This window comes from Formica exsecta, unplaced genomic scaffold (assembly GCF_003651465.1).
Source record: "Formica exsecta isolate Colony F162 unplaced genomic scaffold, ASM365146v1 scaffold80, whole genome shotgun sequence".
Taxonomy (NCBI): domain Eukaryota; kingdom Metazoa; phylum Arthropoda; class Insecta; order Hymenoptera; family Formicidae; genus Formica; species Formica exsecta.
The window spans coordinates 1,717,633-1,736,494 of NW_021853570.1; the positions used below are offsets into that span (position 1 = coordinate 1,717,633).

The window sequence follows — 18,862 nt, forward strand, 5'->3', positions numbered from 1 at the left end:
ATATATATATATATATCTTTATCATTATTAATTATTATTGTATACAGGTGTGATATTTTTGGGACAACATATTTTTTGGAATGAAAACTGTCAAGTGTCCCCCTTGGTAACCCCGTTGATATACCCCGGGGACGCTCGTGGAGCCGTAAAGTGACGTAAAATAATATCTGTCCAAGCTAATAAGGGTCTCTCCTTCTCAGCTGCGATCTTCGATTTTCGGGGCACCGAAAGTCCCTTCGGTCTAATACCCTATTACGCGGTAGATGTGAATGCATATAGTAGGGCACCGCTCGCGACCTATGACCTCGCGATGACTGATTTACCGCTCTCTTTTCGCTCCGAAACCGATCCTTCCCTCATGATCATCGTCTTGTTCTCTTCGCTTCTTTTCTCTCTCTCTCTCTCTCTCTCTCTCTTCCATTCGAGGGGGCATTTTTGTAAATGGAGTTACGCACGACTTACAGAATATCGATATAAATTGAGGTCTTTCAAGCTCGATAATTCCAGAGGGAACTCGTGAGATCGGGTTCGACGACTCGTCGTGTCTCGTCCTTCGTCAAGGGCCCGAAATTAGTGGTTGCGACGCGGCGTGTCGTGTTTCAAGGCAACGATCGGGATCGATCGGGATCCTATCGACCTAATGAATTTTCCGAGATTAAATTAGTCGCAGGCCTTGTTAAATTCCGACTCGATACGAGCACGTACGCCTTTCCTCGATCTCGATTTCGATATATTCGTATTCTTCGGCGATTTAGAAACAAGACTTGTTATATTAAAACGCATATTGGATGCAAGAAAGCATGGAAGAATGACGATTATAATTAAATGGGTGCAGCAACGTGATAAAGAGCACGACGAAAGTATTTATTCGACGTGTTGCGTGTTTCGCGGTCCATAAAAATCCAGGAGCGGCAAGTACTCGAGATATCCATCGCGTGTCCCTGAAAGTCGCTGATAACGGGGAATCAAGCCGGTGCGCGCCGTTAAGAACGTAACAGACTCCTAAAGCAAGCTATTAAGTTTTCATCGGCCTCATCGAACACGGCAGATAAAGAGGCATGGGCGACCAAGAGTTCGAGTACTTCGAGACGCGTCGAATTCTAACAGACGCTCGGAAAATATTGCGCGCTGCCCTGTGGAAAGGATACGTCGCGTCTCGACAATCGAGAAATCATTAATTTCTCAGAAGTGTTCCGCTTTGGCCGAATAAGTGCCTCTAGAACGATAATGACGATCGACAACCATAACTGTCTGCTTCTAACTCATTTAATTTCACGGCAATTAGAATTCACTTTCAATAGCAATTACAATTAAAATGCTCCATTTTCGTCGAGCAACTTTCGCAAAAATTGAGTAAAATAAATTTTATACATCGTCAAAAAAAAATTTCCTGGCACATCGTGTGCTTGTGCGCGTTGCAGCGGCGGCTTGCTCTTGATAATTTCTCTCGAAAAAATCATTCACGAAGCGGCGTTTAATTGCGGGTGGCGATATCTGAGAGGGGGGAAAAAAAAAAGAGGCCGAGAGGTGCCGGCGTAAAGCGACGATGGACACTTAAACACCCTGCTGTGCGCGATTTGTGCCCTTCTCGCGTTACGCCACGCTGTCTGTGTTTCGTTGTTTCGCGGCTCGTGACGGCTGAAACTCATCACGACGGAAGAGACAGAAAGAAACCTGTCTCTCTGACAAACCCCCCGACCCGAAATGTCACAGCGGGTATCCACGTGAAAGGCACGAATATTAGACGTCTGTATATAAGAGAGAAGCGCGTTTATATTATTTAAAAACTTAATGAGATAGAATAAGAATTGTAATGATTTTTATTATTGTAAAGAGAGAGAGAGAAAATTGAAAAACACACAGCAAATGTACGTCATAAAGTTTACGACTTAATTTTATTGCAATCGATATTTCCAATTATTTTCTCAAAGATAGTATCTTTTCTGGATATTTTTTACAATGTATTCGTAGCGTTCCCTTTCGGATTGTCAAGCGATTTCCATTCGCGGAATTCTTGTCTCCATTCACAAAGCGAAGGAAAGCAAACGAGACGTGGCGGCGCGCGAGGACAATTAAGAAAAAAATGTCCACGAGAGAGGAAATGGCAAATATCCTGGCTCGTCTCGGCCGACATCTCGCTTCCGGCTCGATTTATGGCACCTTCTCTCTCACCTGGTCGACTTTGTTTATTTCTGTAAGGCGTCGCTAATGACCCAACCATGCGTCTTTCTTCTTTTCCGCGCGCCGCACTCAATATTTGCCTTACCTTCCTTCGTCGGAATGTCCTGCGCCGAATCGTATATACAAAGAGGACTCGCGGGGTTTTTTTTGGGACCGTGCCTGTTTCGTGTTCCTGAACCAGTACTATATTAAAACGCACAAAACAGTCGATTCATTCCATGAGAAATCTCCACGGAGACATTATATATTTCTAGAAGAAAAAATTACATAATAGTCTGCAATTAATGACTGTCTAATTAAATGATAAGATTTTCCATTTTTTCCGAACATACAATATAATCGCGATGAAAATTAATTGCGAATTTCTCTGCTTCAAAAAGCATCAATCGACGTTTGCTTTGGATCTTGTGGATGAATCTCAACTACTCGTTATTGGTAGGTACTTGGACTAAATAGAGCGAGGAACAGCCTATAAATCAGCGGGCTTGGTTTGTTTATAATAAAGCCAAAGAGAGAGAAAGAGAGATAAAAGAGAGTAGACTCTTCGAGATAAATAGGGGTTAGTGACTCCCTCCCTCCCCCTGTCGCCTATACATGTACTCGATTTCTCCATCTCGCTCGCTTTCCTCAAACTCGGACGAAACGATTTATCGGTTGTAAACTGTGTTAATTCCGACCGCGAGCGAGTATCTGCTGATCGATATATTAAGTCCCTTCGTTCATTATCATTTAACCACGTACGGCAAGAATGAAGTACCGACTCTCTTAATCATCGGTGACACCTATTAATCTTCGAAACAAGATCTCACTTGAACCAATCATGAACTCTTTCAATGCTTCTCCAATACATAACTTGTTTTCACCTAATGTTTATATTGATAGCTTACTTTCTTTCAAGAAAAAAATAACTGCATTTTATTTTGAAAAAATAACGTTAAATTTATTTAAAGAACTTTTTTAGTTTTTTAGCGTTTTATATGTTAATCAAAAAGTAATATTTTTTTATTTTTAAAAAACATTAAAATTTTTCTCTCTTTCTATTACGGTTTGAAATATTTAAATCGTGTAAATGTGTATTCTCAAATGAATCTTCTTTTTTCTTGTATATTAAACTATATATATGGTACAATCGATTTTTGAAATTATGATTTGTCAAAAAACATATATAGGATTAAACTATGACAACCGACCAAATTTCTCTTGTGAGAATGGTTAATCCTTTTGACGCCAAAAAAAAAATACAAATGGATTTTGGGGAAAAGAAGACGAGACGAACATGTCGACTCTGTCGCAGTCCGCTGATACTCCGCAGCCGTTTTGTAACGGCTGTTATGGGCGTTTCGTTTTATTACCCATTAACTTTGAGGCGAACCATAATTTAGTATCCTGAAAGAAAGTCAAAATTTCGATCGTCTTTGCTTCTAATTAAGCGATACTAATTCGTGTCGACATAAGCTCGTTAATTATTCACGGCATCATTCCAATTAAAAATATAAAAGTCACCCATACAATTTTATAATAAACTGAGATGTAAATGCGATAAATATCTTAAATTGATATAGATCACTTTAATGTTTTTATTACGGCGCTCCCAGAATTCGTGTATTAATCTAACCTAATAAAGACGTTATCAATAGTAGAAAATTATCAACTAGTATTTCACATATTGTGGTTATTTTCTCTGTATAAAAGGTTCTGCAGATAACGCAATGCAGAATATTTTGCAAGCTTTACTTTTCGCTGACATCGCAATTTAATTATATTAATCGTTCGCCAGAATTATTTTCGATCGGTCAATCAATCTAATCCATTGCAAGTATTTCACAAAAGATTTAATTAGGCAATCGTTTGATTCAATATAATCGCATACCGCATTTCAGTCGCAGGTACACTCACGCTCATTAGCGCGAACCTGATGCTTTCTGCGTCAGATAGTTAATAGCTGACACGCGTGTGTGTTTATTAGTGGGATTAACGGTGTCTCATCTTTTAACGATTTATTCCGGATTTTTAATTACAGGCAATTTATATTAGCGTTTATATGTGCGCACAGTCACATTTCCAATTCTCGAGTTTACTTTTCCTCGATTTTCCTTTTCTTTTATTTTTTCAAAGCGTCTTGATAATATTACATTAAAATTATCGATTAATTAGATCGCAATTCATCGAATAATATCTGATAACATATGATCGTGATTCTTTAGCTTCTCTATTATTCAAACGAAATATGAGAGAGGGAAACGGTTGTAGTTCAAGGGTCAGCTGTGGGTCAGCATGATCGAGAATAGAATATACTCGCGTTTCGTGTCTTCGTCTTTTTGCCATATAATGCAGTCTTCGAAACCGTAGCGAAATTTCCGTGACGTCGTCTTTCTCGTCTTCTTGTTTCTCGCGTCATCAACGATCTTTCTCTTTGTTTGCGCGCAGACATAGCTTGATAAAGCCATGGCTCATTGTTCGTCTGACGGATGTTAATTGGGTTAGTCCCGTTTTTTTATGCATTCTAGTATGTCATCGCGAGTCATGAAAGTATTGCGAGAATCGAAAAATATCGAAGCGCGTACATAATCTCAAAAAAAGCGAAACATATAGAATAATGACGTCAGATGCATCTTTCTAATCGTTTATAGAAAAAAAACGATAGAGAAATGAAAAAATTTCGATTTTGCTAAATTATTAGGAAAATGTTGGGACTGAATTATTTTTTATTATATTATTTAAAGCGTTTTATTTTACCATCTCAATTTCATTATTAATATTATATCGAAATATAATTTTTGTATTTCAATAATATTTTATAGGCTCGCGTATTTCATTTGTTGCGACAACAATTTCGCTTTATCCATATTCGTCATGATAAAATATCATCGCGCTTTACATTCGGTAGGAATGTAAATGTATTGACAATGATAATTGGCGCGGCATGATGTGCTAAAATGTCTTAGGTCATTCCTTCTTTTCTCTCGTACCGTCCGCACGTGCAAGTGCGAGAAACACGTATCGTGGTCGCGTGCCGTCTCGTATCACCTTATCGGCTTTATCACGTCTTATCGGGTCGAGGTAGTAGTTTTGTACGACTCCGCGTTAAGATACCGAGGTGTCGTTGTGATCACAAAACGTGAATGATTTATCACGATCTGTTCGCAATTTTGTATCGGTCGTTTTAACGCCATATGAGAGGATATCGATTTTTTTCTTATTAAATTTATAGAATTAATAATAATAAACGAGAGAGAGAGAGAATATATATTTTAGAGATTCAAGATTGCAGATCTTATTTTACATAACAATCGAATTGCGATATTCTTTTCTTCCGAAAAAATATTCGATAACTTCGAGAAATTTTGTTAAATTTTTTGCTCTTTTACGTTATCACAATTTCCATTTCCCTTATATAACAGCGATGTTTTACATACATACTGGTGTATATACCGTGTCGGTTTCTTCGAGAGTCAGGCATTTAAACACGCATTTTGAGGAACACACGGGGATGTTTGCACATTTTATGACGGGCATGCAGACTGTCTCACAAGCCGAGCTCACAAATTCATGTTCAAGAATTCCTCGTGAAAAGAATAAAGGACTCTTTTCATCTTTCGTATTTTTTTCGGTTTCTTTTCGGAAACATTCGCAAATCTATGAAAATCTCTTTTATAAAAATCAAAAAGAAACGGGACGATTACAATCTTTTTGATATTTTTTAATATAAATATAAATAAATTTCTAAAGGCTATAATAAAAATAATTTAACTTGGCCCTTTGCGATGCTTGGTACAATAAATTTTACAATCAAATTACAATTCATTAATTGCCATGAAAAAATTAGTGAATCAATTTCTCTATCAAATCGTTTATTTACATACATAAAGTAGGTACTCGACGAGCGCCAAAAATTAAACGCGGGATCGTTAAGGATATGAGAAAACGTGACGTTATGCAGATTAGCTCTATCTTGAGCCGCGGGATGAATGAGCCTACGTACGATTATACAGTGCGATTGTATTATCTTCTATTTCTACTGTGGCAGCGCGCAGAGTTATCATAAGCGTGCGTAGTACGCGCGAACGGAGTACGCGATTGCGGGCTTTCTATCGTCTTTTAAGAGTCCCATAGTAGCCTAATCTGCAGCGGCGGCCACACAACCGTCGGTGCAGATTTCAGTGGCAGACACCGCGACGACACTGACTCTGATGGGCGAGTTATAGCAGCGTAAGCGGTTTCGATGGCTGCTCGTCTTGATCGACTGTGCAAACGGAGGAGAGTAGTTAACGAGAAAAAATTTAAAAAAATATTCTTTCGTAAACTTTACGAGGTAAAAGAAAATAACGTTCTATAAAATGTCGAGATACGGATAAATCATATATTATCAGGGTGTCTACTCCCTGGAAAAATATGGAAAACTTGGAATTCTCATGGAATTTTATTGACTCGGGGAATATAAAAAAAAAAATCTCTCTTTAATCATTTTGATCTTTATTGTATTTTGTATTTTTATTTTTAATAACAAAATGAAGATATTATACAAGTTAAAAATTTTTATCTTAACGAAAGAGCTATTCAGGTTTTTTTTTTCAATACATTTGTAAATCTAGCACTTGAAACTTAAATGGCTTTGTGTTTTTTCTTTGTATCAGTGAAAAGCATCAGAAAATGCATACAATAAAAAAACTTGTTTTTGGAAATTACACCAAAAAAATCTTTAAAATATTCTCCCTACCTGGAATTTTGAACAAAAATTCTTGGAAGATCAAGGAATTTTTTTACAAGATTTGAGTAAAAGAGAGAGACACACCCTGCTTATAGACTGTCCCTCTTCCCCATACAACATCATCTTGGATGATTTTTTTAATTGACCGCGATTGTACGTGCTGATATATTAGTTTTTCCCCATTGTTTTCATACGTGTTTTTTTTTTGGATGATGACTCGATCGTCGTGAATCATTCGTTGTGCTTTGCGAAAGTCGGTCGCTGATGATAAATTACGGCTTTTGCGAGCAACAACTCGGATTGCGGAGCGGAAAACGCATCGCTCCTGTGGACGTTGCGCGCGAGAACACCTGGCCTTCTTCTTATCGGAAATAGGCAGAACGCACCCAGCCCAGCGTCATACCTAGTCCAACGGCCCTGTCTCACCTCCTCTCCTACCCACAATGCATTCCCTGTTCCTTCGTGTGATACTCCTAAAAGTGTCCTTATTTTATCTTTCCTGTAAAATTCTAATACGTGGATAGAAAGGAAATATATTAACGAGGTTGCAAAATATATATCTCTGAAAATTGTTCTCATTTTTTTAAAATTTTTTCTTCTTCGATTCCAAGACAAAGTGTGTGAGTACGTGTAATTCCGAAGATTCCCACATGTTATCGTCGATTTTTATCTTATCTAAATATATTATCTCTATCTAAGAGAGTCGATCGTGAGCTACTACCAGTTTCAGTAGAGAGAGAAAAAAGGAGGGAGGGAGAAGGAGGAAGATGAGGATTCGGGAGGTAGAGATAAAGAGGCCATTCAATCTCTGAAAATCTCGTCGTAAACCGCATCGACATATATAATACATATAATATATATATGCATATATATATGCATCGCGTTCGTTCGTATTGCGCATAACAGAGACTGTTTTTGTGGGGGTCTGAAAGATAAGGACAACCTCTGGCCTCGATGTACAAAACCTCTTCCGCTCGTTCAACTCGCTCTCTTGGCTACCGTTCAGGAACGGTATCGTCGAGATTCTCGTCGCGTATATATATCTCGGATAATAAACGCGTAACGGTGTCTCCTGTGCTATCGATAATTCACAAACGCATTGTATTGCACGCATCATATAACGATCGACAGAATTTTCGACAAATGTCGGCTTGTTGAAAACGGAGACGCGAGATGGGAGTATATATGTACATGTGCATGTACAATACATATATATATATATAACGGAGCAAGTATTTAAAGAGTATAGTATTTGAAATAGTTAAAGATAAGATAGCAGAGAGACCCCTTGTGAAATATTAATATAAAGGATGACCCGGCACCCGGTCTCTTTTTACAGGATATCTTTACGGGATCGTAGAGCTTATGGAGAAGCATGCGAGAGACGAGATATATATATTTTAATTATTAGGATTTTTTATATAGATATAAAACACGAGAAATATATGAAATGAAATCCGCGCATAAGTAATAAAACCGTTGCGGAATCGGAGCCGGTCGCGGCCGCCTTTCCTTGTCGATGCTGATCATTTGGTCGTTTTACTCTTGCAACAATGGGGAAAGGTCCTTCTCTCTCGCTGTCATCGGCCCGACGAGTATATTTTTTTTATCGAATGATTAATCGGGGTCGCGGCTCTGCATCTCTTCGCCGTAGATAATATGGGGCGGCTAATTTTTTTCCGTCGATCTCTTTAAAAGTCTTTTACTCGAAGTTTTGCACTCGAATAACACTCGTGCACAATTATTTTACATATATCGTAGTCATATTCAGCTTTTCATTTTATATTTGGCGTTCTTATCAAATAAAATCTTTATTATTAACTAAAATGTGAAAATACATTTAATCATTACTGCTCAATGAAATAAGACCATTCGAATGTAATCTAAAATTTTTGATTGTTTTTAGAAAATTAATACGACCTATTAAAAGTGAGTATATATTAATACAAATATAGCCGTATTAATTCAAACTTTCACGACTGCTCGTTATTTTTAAAAAAATATTTAAAGAATAATGTTTAACGGGCAGAATATTATTGGCGATAATATTTACCAGATCACCCTGTGTATTAATACGTACATTTTATTTATATTATTCCGAACTAATTAAGTCGAAGCGAATTGTACTTGGACCTTGTGCAAAAATATGTTTTTTAATAGAATTTGTCGAGCGGCAACGGCCAGATAAACCAACGAGCCTGACCTTTCCAATTTGATTAGGTAATGTCAATAAGGTCGGTTCAATGTTAAACGGTCGATATACCGTCTTCAAGGGTGATATTACGCGGTTTGAATGAGAACTTAATCTATTCATTAATTCCTCAGGGTTCAGGATATTTTATTATCCCGATTAAAGTACAAATCATGCATAATATTTTAATATTTAATTAATATTACACTTATGTACAATATGGTGTCCCACAATTTGAAACCGTAATTTTAGGAACAAACCCTCTAATCAGTTTGAAACAGACTTTTTCTTACAAAAGATATCATTTCCCAAAACTTTTCAAAATTTTCCAATGCTTGACATCATTCTTAGAATCTTTTTTAGAAAAAGAAGTCGCGATAATAAATTAGAGACTTAAAATCATAATTACCACACACTGAGAATAAAAAGGCGATAAGAATGGAAAAAAAAAAAACGATTAATGTTTTCTTTAAAGCGGATTCCGAAATATTTGATAGCGCGACGCGGATCTTCGATAAGATGCGCCCCGTGATGGATGAAGCGTTTGAATGCGTTTTTCTAAAACATTTCGTTTATAATTATATGTTTTATTATATCGTATATAGAGATATGATATTTGTATATAGTATACGCGAAATCGTCTATATGGATCTACATTTCGGGATCTCGTAATATGATCACGTAACTTACTGTCGATCGTATACACTTGTTTACAAAGTAGACAATTTATGACCAAAGAGATATAATACAAAATGGTAATATAACACTTTCTCATCTTCATCATTAAACATCTTTTAATTGAAATAACATGTAAGAATTTGTGTCGGTTAAATGCAAAATGTTGATTTTACGTTTATGAGCATAATTTAGTTTTATCGAAACTTTCACATGTATGTCGTAAATTCTTTTCTTTTTTTTTTTTTTTTTTTTTTTTTTTTTTTCCATTCAGAACGTATCGGAAACGGTGGAGAGGTAAAGAAAAGGGGAATTCTAATTTACAAATATCGAGAATTCATATTTTTGAAAGGATTCAAACGACAATAGAAATAAATTTTCTATTGATATTATTCTTTATATTCAAGATAAAAGACGTCATTAAACTCTTACCTGCTATCTCCATTGTCGCTTGCTTTCTTTAGGGCAAATACGGATTTTAGGCTATTATATGTAGTCTAAGCTAAGGTTTTACTTTCTAAGAACAAACACATTCATATAACGTATCGACCAAGATAGTCAACAAGTCCGTTTGCGCGTAGTGCTGATCGAGTATGTCGGGGCCGCAGAACCGGAGTCCAGGGAGGCAGTCGTCAAGGAGGAGGGGAAGGCGACGATGGCGATAAAGAGCGAAGACGTCATCGAGAACGAAGTCGAGCGGCAGCAGGAGCAGGAGCAGGAGCAGCAGCAACAACAGCAACAACAGCTGGCGACGTACGTGGCGAACGAGGAGACCGGAGAGGAGAGCGGTGTGGGCGTGCTGGAGGCGGGACAGCCGGAAATGGAAAATGGCGTCATGATACAGCCAACCGGTGCCGAAGCGGTCGCTATTGCGGTCGCCGCCGTCGCCGCCGTCGCCAACGACGGTCATGTCGACGAGGATCCCAACGCCACTTACACCCTCCACGAGCTGGGCTATCATCCCGCGCACATAATCCACCAGAGGTGAGTGAGCCGGGGCGAATGTCCTGATCAGATATTATGACAAATATCCCGGACGATGGATTTGATGGTCGTTATTCGCACCCTGTTATATTGGTACTTTGCAAAACAACAAGAACTTTCTGGTTTGGTATTTAATTTTCTTTCCTTTTTTTCCGGATAACGTTGATACTATGATTTCAAGAAAATGATATCGAATATTCGAAGAAGATTTTGCAAGATTATGTGAACAAAAGTCCTCACTGTTTTATGATCAAAATATAAATATTTATATATTTACCATATAGACTATAGACCAAATTATTTTGCTTTCCGCACAAACCGTATTTTTAAATCAAACCCAAACAAGAAATATTATCATCTTGATCAGTCTTAATTTATCGACAAATCAAATCAGTCTATTAATCGCGAGAGTTTCTCATCATGCATTAATTGAAATGTCCTTTCTATTTCTCTTTAACCCCCAAAGTTTCGGGGGCGGCGACATAAGAGAGGAACAACAGGTTTCGCAGCCGCCCCACCAAACGCACCACCAACAGCAACATGACGCGCACCACCACCGTCAACAGCAGCAGCAGTACGTTCAGCTCGGGGCGAGAGAGGTCCCGGTTCCCGAGGGAGGGGATAACCGGCACCCGACGGAGGTTTCCGTCGCATCGGAAGGACGCCGTGCCGGCAGTCACATGCCTCACTCCACGATGCATCGTTACGGTACCGAGACGCTCTCGCCGACGACGACGGACCATCATCACCATCAGCAGCATCAACAACATCACCATCTGTCCGAGGTGCATCAGCACGCTGTCATCGCTCTATCATCCGCGCACCGTCATCTGCAAGATCCACAGCAGCACCAACATCATCAAGAGACCGACGAGGACGTGGATCGAGGTGTGAGCAGCATCACCGCGGCCATGAGGGGCGCACGGGGCGATTATCTGGGAGTACTCTTCACGAATCTCGCAACGTCGAACGCCACGTCGAGCAACAGTGGCAGCAACCATCACCATCACGCGTCGCACCACCTAGAGGACGTGCTGTCCGACGAACCATATCTGCATCAGATTCGCGGAAGCGCCCCGCCGACCAGCAGCGGTAACGGCAGCGGTGGCGGAGGCTCGCCGTCGGTGAGAACCGTCGGTGGCTCCCCGACCTCCAGTCACAGTCCGCACGACGATCAGGCTCTATCGTCACCACATCGGCAGGCCCAGGAAGCTGGTTATAGCCCCAGTGATCAGGGCAGATTGCAATCCTTTACCCATCTCACGGCCATGCAGCCACCGTCGGTGCAGACTAATCACGGGCTGCAAGAGGCCGAGCGCGTCTCCGATCAGCTGTACATGGACTCGATCTACACGCATCATGCGACCGCCGGTACCCCGCATCATCATCAGGATCAGCATGACCAGGGCTCCTCCGCACCGCACTCGCCCAGTCCGCTTTCCAGGTTAGTCCTTATCGTTATCGTTATCGCGTGTCGCGGACGCGATATGTCAGGTGTGAGCGAATTAATTTTAAAATCGTCCGATTCTCGTCATTGACGATGCTACGATTCTTCTCGTAGAAAAATCTAATCTCCGGGCAAATTTTTTCTTAGTGTTGATAAGTTAGTTGGTATGAGTCAGTGAATGAGACAGTGCTAAACGCGAAGTTCTTCGAGGAGATGCGATATTGCTATTTTAAGACGAGAGCAGATTGATAATCAAATTGTATTATTGTGCATTGCATCGTTCGTTGACATCGTCGCGATATTTTTCTACGAGATCTGCGGTTATTTCACCGGAAAATAGTTTCGCTCGAAATTCACGATTTACCGGGAATTGATTGAGCCGCCGTCTACGAGACGGATATAATCTGATGTATGTGTCACGTCTATCTCGTGTATAAAATAAGATCTCAATTAGAAACTGCAAAATTACAATACTCGCTTCTTGCAGTCAGATAAATGGAAATTATCTCGGCACTTTCGTATATAACGTATAATTAATTTCTATAATAATTAATCTGGGGATGACTGGTTGATTTATCCACAGGCGCGATTTAAATTTCAACCACAAAAAAATAATTTTCTTTCAAGTGGCGGTATGATGAAACGTGCTAAAGCCGTTGCGTACAAATGTACGCGACCTTTATCGCGCGCGCGCAAAAATATTTACTCGCGGGCTTAAGGGCTGTTTCGCTTCGCGGAGGGCTGTGTGCGTAGGCGATACAAGGCCGAAACAAAGAGAGACCGTCGGTGGAGGATTATGACGTTCGCCCAGCCCTATGCTAACAGCTATGTGAAAGCGAAGGTTGTCCCCACTCTCGCCGTCGTGTTTGTTGATTCATCTCGGGCACGAGCCTTCGAGAATTTAGGTATACTCGAGGACCTAAGGTGTATGTATGTGTGTGTGGACTTCTTCGACACTCTATTCTCTATTCCACCGCGATCCGCTCCAATGCAGTCTGTTTCGATCGTTCATCGTCGATTAGTTTGTTGTAATATTTTTATTTTTCTCTTCTTGCTTTTATTTATATCCTCACTGACAGGAATTTTTTTTTTTTTTTTTTTTTTTTTTTTTTTTTTTTTTTTTTTTAAAATTTTTATCTTGTTGCTTTATTTGCGATGTTTGAGAGACAACAAGAAATATAATTTTTTTATATTAATCTATTTCTTAAAAATTTTAATGCACACATTGCTCGGAATTATAATTTTTCGGTTTGACTATAATCTATATCTTAACGTTATTTTTAAAAAATATTTTTGATAACAATAATTGATACAATTACACAATATTGAAATTAAAAAAATTTTTTTTTTTTTTTTAAATAATGAGAGAAATGCGCGAAGATATATTGATGGGGCATGATTTTGTGTCCGGATTTCGCGCTTTTCTCTTGGTGCCCTGTTTGCCGACGATGAGGGTTCGTTCACCGATCGAAGTGATCCACGGATCGCATTGTTTGCCATCCTCCGATTCCGGGAAGGGAACGAGACGGATTGCAAGAATATCGTCGAAGGCATCGTGCGTCATGGAATCCAAGGTTCCATGTTGATTCACTTGATCGACGCGCATTCGCACACACAATGACCGCTGGATTTATCTTTATTGCACATAGTATAAATGGGCATGTTCAAGGGAAGAAACGTACCTTTGGCAAATAAAAAAATTTGCGATTTTTCAATATTAATTCGCGGAAAATAAAAAAAAAAAAATTAATTCCACGCAAGATATCGATATAATTAATATACGGCGATCGCGATAACTCCCGATACATAGCGGTTATATTATATTATCGCAATTCCTCAATTTATTTCTCCGCGATCACAGTATAGCCAGTCTTATCTGATGTGCTGAATCTGCATCCGATAAGGATTTATTGACCGATCAATGCGATTGACTGATAGATTTCCATCGACTGCCACTCCGCAATTCTACGAAAAGAGATCGGTCGGCTGACCGCGCTCACTTTCATCGCTGCCAATGTAATCGAGACGGAGAAAGATAAAACGAAAGAGAGAGACAGAAAGAGGAGTGGGAGAGAGAGAGAGAGAGAGAGAGAGAGAGAGACAGAAAAAGAGGGAGGGAGAGGGAGAGAGAGAGAACTACGTTTAAGAGTTTCGCGTTTGTCGATTCACTCACGCACTGTACACGTGTCACGGGCCACGACCTTCCAAATTTGATATCGAAAGTTCGAGTGCAGATCGCGCGCGATCCGCTTCTTTTTGACGTTGTTTTTGTGACCGATGTGAGAAGATTACGCCAGTGCAGAGAAATTAATTGTCCCTATTACGCAATCGTACATACATTATGTAAATTTATTTCAAACTTACATTCATCGAATAAAAGTTATTATATTCGTTATTATTGGGCATCAATCTCTTGGTTATCGTAATAATTTATCATTTATAATGTAACAACGCTAGTCACAGCCGTACAATTTAGTATGAGGATTACTTAAACTACCCCCTACACAATGCAATAATTTATATTAATAGAATCAATCAATTATAGATAATAAATATTTATAGTAAAATAAAAACAACAGTTTGAGCTCTCTCTTTCTCTCTCATCAGTTACAGAGAGATTCTGGAATGTCTTAAAATCTTATGGGTAGCCTTATGAGTTTTATAATTATGTTTCAATTTATTAAATTAAAGCCATACAAACAAAAGAAATATCAGTTTTTAAAATCTCAGTTTGAAATATAATTTATGCAGTTATAATACGAAGAAAGAAATTCGAGAACTAACGAATCATTAATAGTGGCGCGAAGTTTGTTGTGTGTAGATTATTTGAGAGTTTACAGTTCATAAATACGTCCACACCGGGTTCTACGAATCACATAGGATGAAATCCTTTGTACTAGAACAAGGTCATATTATACAATCTATTTAATCTATTTATTTTGTTTTGAATTTTTTTCTCGGTGTATACTTCTTGACATATTATTTTTTCATATCCAGATCATTTTAATTGTGATGTATAATAATTTTTCGTCTTTTCTTTCAAAAGAGTATTGAAATTAATATCGGTTAATGAAAAAGCCATTTCAATCGTATAACTGCATTGCAATTTCTCGTTTAAAACAATTACAAATACACGATCCCAGTATCACGAGACACGCGTGCAATATACACAGCTGTCTCTACATCTGAAGGTGATTCCAGCATTTGTTTTTCTTCGCCTATGTCCACGTGCGGTCGTCTTTCGATGTGAGCATGCCGGCGGAAGTGGCACGTGGTAGATTCCACTTGAAACGAAGCGATTGAAACAAGCGATTGCTTGTCATTCGGGATAATTCATATTCGATTTTATTCTAAGATTCTGTATATATCCAACTATATACAGGGTATCCGTCCATAAATGTCCGAGCAAATATCTCATGACTGATTGAAGATACAAGAAAGTTTAATAAGAGAAATTAGCATAGTTTTTAGTCCGCAATAAAGCGCATGTAAAAAAATATTTTTTACTCGTAACCTTTTCAAGTTATGAAGCTTACTTATTTTTTATTGCATAATCTTACAGCCCTTCTTGAAATCTTTTTAAAACACTATAATAAAGTATTTTTTCATTAAGTAATTTTTTTATATCTTAATTTGGCATATTTTGATATAAAATACATATATATTAATGAAAAAATACTTTTATCTAGTGTTTTGAAAAGGTCTGAAGAAGGGCTATAAGAATATGCAATGAAAAATACGAGGTTCCACTTAAAAAAACGATGGTAATTTTCATAATTTGAAAAGATTACGAGTAAAAAATATTTTTTCACGTCCGCTTTATTGCGGACTAAAAATTCTCTTATTAAATTTTCTTGTAACTTCAATCAATTGTGAGATATTTGCTCTGACATTTATGGACCGACACCCTGTATATATTATTATATATTCAACATATAACTAATATCTGATTATCATATCGAAATTATCAGGATCATATTTAAAGTTTAATCTTACTTTATAAATTTATTAATTCGGACGTCGGTTCTGTCTATTATACAGGAGAAAAAAACGAATTACAAAATTGTTATGTCAATATTATTATGTTAATATGTTTATTATTTAAATTATATGCAATAAAAAGAGAGATTGGGCGATATACAAATAAAAGAACAATTCAGTATGGTTCGAAAAAAAGAAAAAGTTTCATGACTCATATTAAAGAATTTTTTTTCAATAGACGAGAGAAAGTCCGTCGTGTCTGCACGTGCGTGGCGTCGCGACGGCGGTCCCTCCGGGCAGGACAAAAGCGAACGTTCGTTCGCTAAACGAGGCGTAATCGACGGAGAACCTTCAGATAGTGGGGGCGTCTCGAGTGGTCGATCACGTTGGTGGGGGATGCCCTCGTGACAGGCGCGGTCGGGGAAGACGATGTTGGAGCGCAGTGCGAGAGAAATGCGATCGCCGACGCGATGTATCTCCGATAAGTAGGGAGGGGAGTAAGAGACGCGTTAAAAATAATAAGAGTGGGGATAATTGTCCGCCGCCGACAGGAGAGTCCCCACCGGTGGACCTGCAGGGACTCATGGGTGGGGAGGGAAGGAAGGGGAAAATCCTGACCACCTTCGAGCGAGGTCCTCCGGATTCCTCCGACTCGGCTCGACGTTTCGTGCATGCCGTTAGATTATATTCCGCTCAGTTCTTGTCTGCCCGGTGACAGATACGGGGCTCCCCGGGTACTTTCTTTTATCCTTCACGGCATCATCTTTTCTTTTTTTCTCTTCTTTGACATCTTTATTCCTTGCGACGGAAAGAGCGGAGGACGAGCGCGCACGGTGGAAGAGACACGAGGAAAGGAGATACATATATCGAAGCATATCAATCTCGACCGGTCACACCCGCTAAAGATGCAGTGAGTCTTTTTCTAATAAAAAAATTCGGAAAACCTTTGAACAGTTTATAACGCATGCGCTTGTATCTCATACTCGGCACTTTTATATCTTCTCGAGTGACGCTTCGTGTGGGCTGTTTATTTATAACGTGATGTGGAATTAGCTGAATCCTGATAAAATAAGATCATTATATACATTACGCAGATTTTGAGTAAAACTTGGAGGGATTATGTAACCGTTATATATTACGAAGATAATTATACATAATAACTTTATCTTTTTTAATTATCATTTATTTATCAATTTTTTAAAATGTTTTTGCTATATACATATTCTCTTCTTTTCTTAGTTATTGTATCTAATAAATATTGTATCTAATAATCATATTATACACGATGAGATAAATATTTTACACAAATAGCTATTAATTTATAAAGACGTGAATTTATATATCGTAAATTATTATTTTTATTTATTTTATTTCTTCGCGGCGCGCTCCTTTGCGTCAATCGTATTACAATTTGTTATTTATTTTGTCTGTTAGTAATCGCACATGCATTATATACACACTATATATACGCTTGATATACGCTTAATCAGTTTGCCATTTTGGCTGCACTGCTTTTTTTGGCTCCATCGATTAAATATACTTTCTTCAACGAGAGAGAATCCTTCGTTTTATCGCAATCTGGTTAAAATAAAAATAAAGCACGAGTGGCGAACTGATAATAATTGGCGCAACTTGTAGCCAAATAAATGCGACGTGAAGAAAAAAATATCGCGTTATTTTACAACTCCGATATTGATATTTAGCACACTGAAGTTTTGCTGAATATTTCTGTAAAATCTCAGATGTCACATCATTCTCCTGCACGCGATTATATGTATTAATATTTTATCATTCTTTAGATTTAGCTTTTTACATCCACATAGTCGTTAATCACTAATTCTATATCTGATAATTTTATATTTACAAGTAGCTAAAACTAAAACTGTCTTTATATATCGAAAGAATGATATTTTACATTTCACATATATTTTCGATTTTTTCGTCTCGTTTATTTTTTGAAATTCAATTTTTTTTTTTCACTACTATCTCGTATATTATATATGCAAATATTAAATTCACACACTAGCGTGATTTATTCTCGCGCTCCGTAATATAACCCTGACCGTATAAAAAGATCAGCTACGATATCTTAACCAAGTCTTCATGCGGCTAAGCAAATAAGAAATGTTGCCCTTCTTATCTCTTGTCATACGAGATATCTACCGTGTTACAAGATTTTCGAAACGACACGCATCTTTACATATATAACTTAAAATATTTCCTATATATAATGTTCTCACTGTGCATATTTTCTATAACTAAGAGTTAAGCCCGCTTTGGAAAATGTTTAATTCGTGACAGAATTCAGTATAGAATTCTATTTATAAACTTATGTGTCGTATAATACAGAAAACAATTTAAAGAAGGAAAATATACACTGTATATAAAATATAGATTAGAATATACAAACATTAAAATATATATGCTGGAACATAAAATTATAAATAGAATTCTGTCTTGATTTTTTTGCGCGAATTATAGATCGTTAAAACGGAACTTATCATAAGAGAAAAATGAGAGAATTATTTTGATACCGTGGCAGTGATATTTGATTAAAATTTTTTAACGATTAATCGCAAATTAATCAACATAATTTTATTTCTCACTTGATCACAAGTACCCTAATGAAATTTGATCTCAAGATTTAATTTTATTCATTATATCTAAAATGAAAAAAAAAAAACTATGGGAGGAT

The 18,862-nt window shown here is 37.8% G+C and overlaps 1 protein-coding gene across 5 annotated transcripts in view; it reads left to right on the top strand.

Moving 5' to 3' along the window:
- Positions 1-18,862, top strand: part of LOC115244273 (box A-binding factor-like) — a 60,178-nt gene that overhangs the window by 23,302 nt on the left and 18,014 nt on the right. For 4 of the 5 annotated variants that reach the window (XM_029821816.1, XM_029821818.1, XM_029821819.1 and 1 more), the window contains 2 exons: positions 10,337-10,739; positions 11,206-12,183. In XM_029821816.1, the coding sequence (XP_029677676.1) occupies positions 10,337-10,739; positions 11,206-12,183 (1,381 nt within the window). The remainder of the gene's footprint in view (positions 1-10,336; positions 10,740-11,205; positions 12,184-18,862) is intronic. The other variant, XM_029821820.1, reaches the window with a different exon arrangement.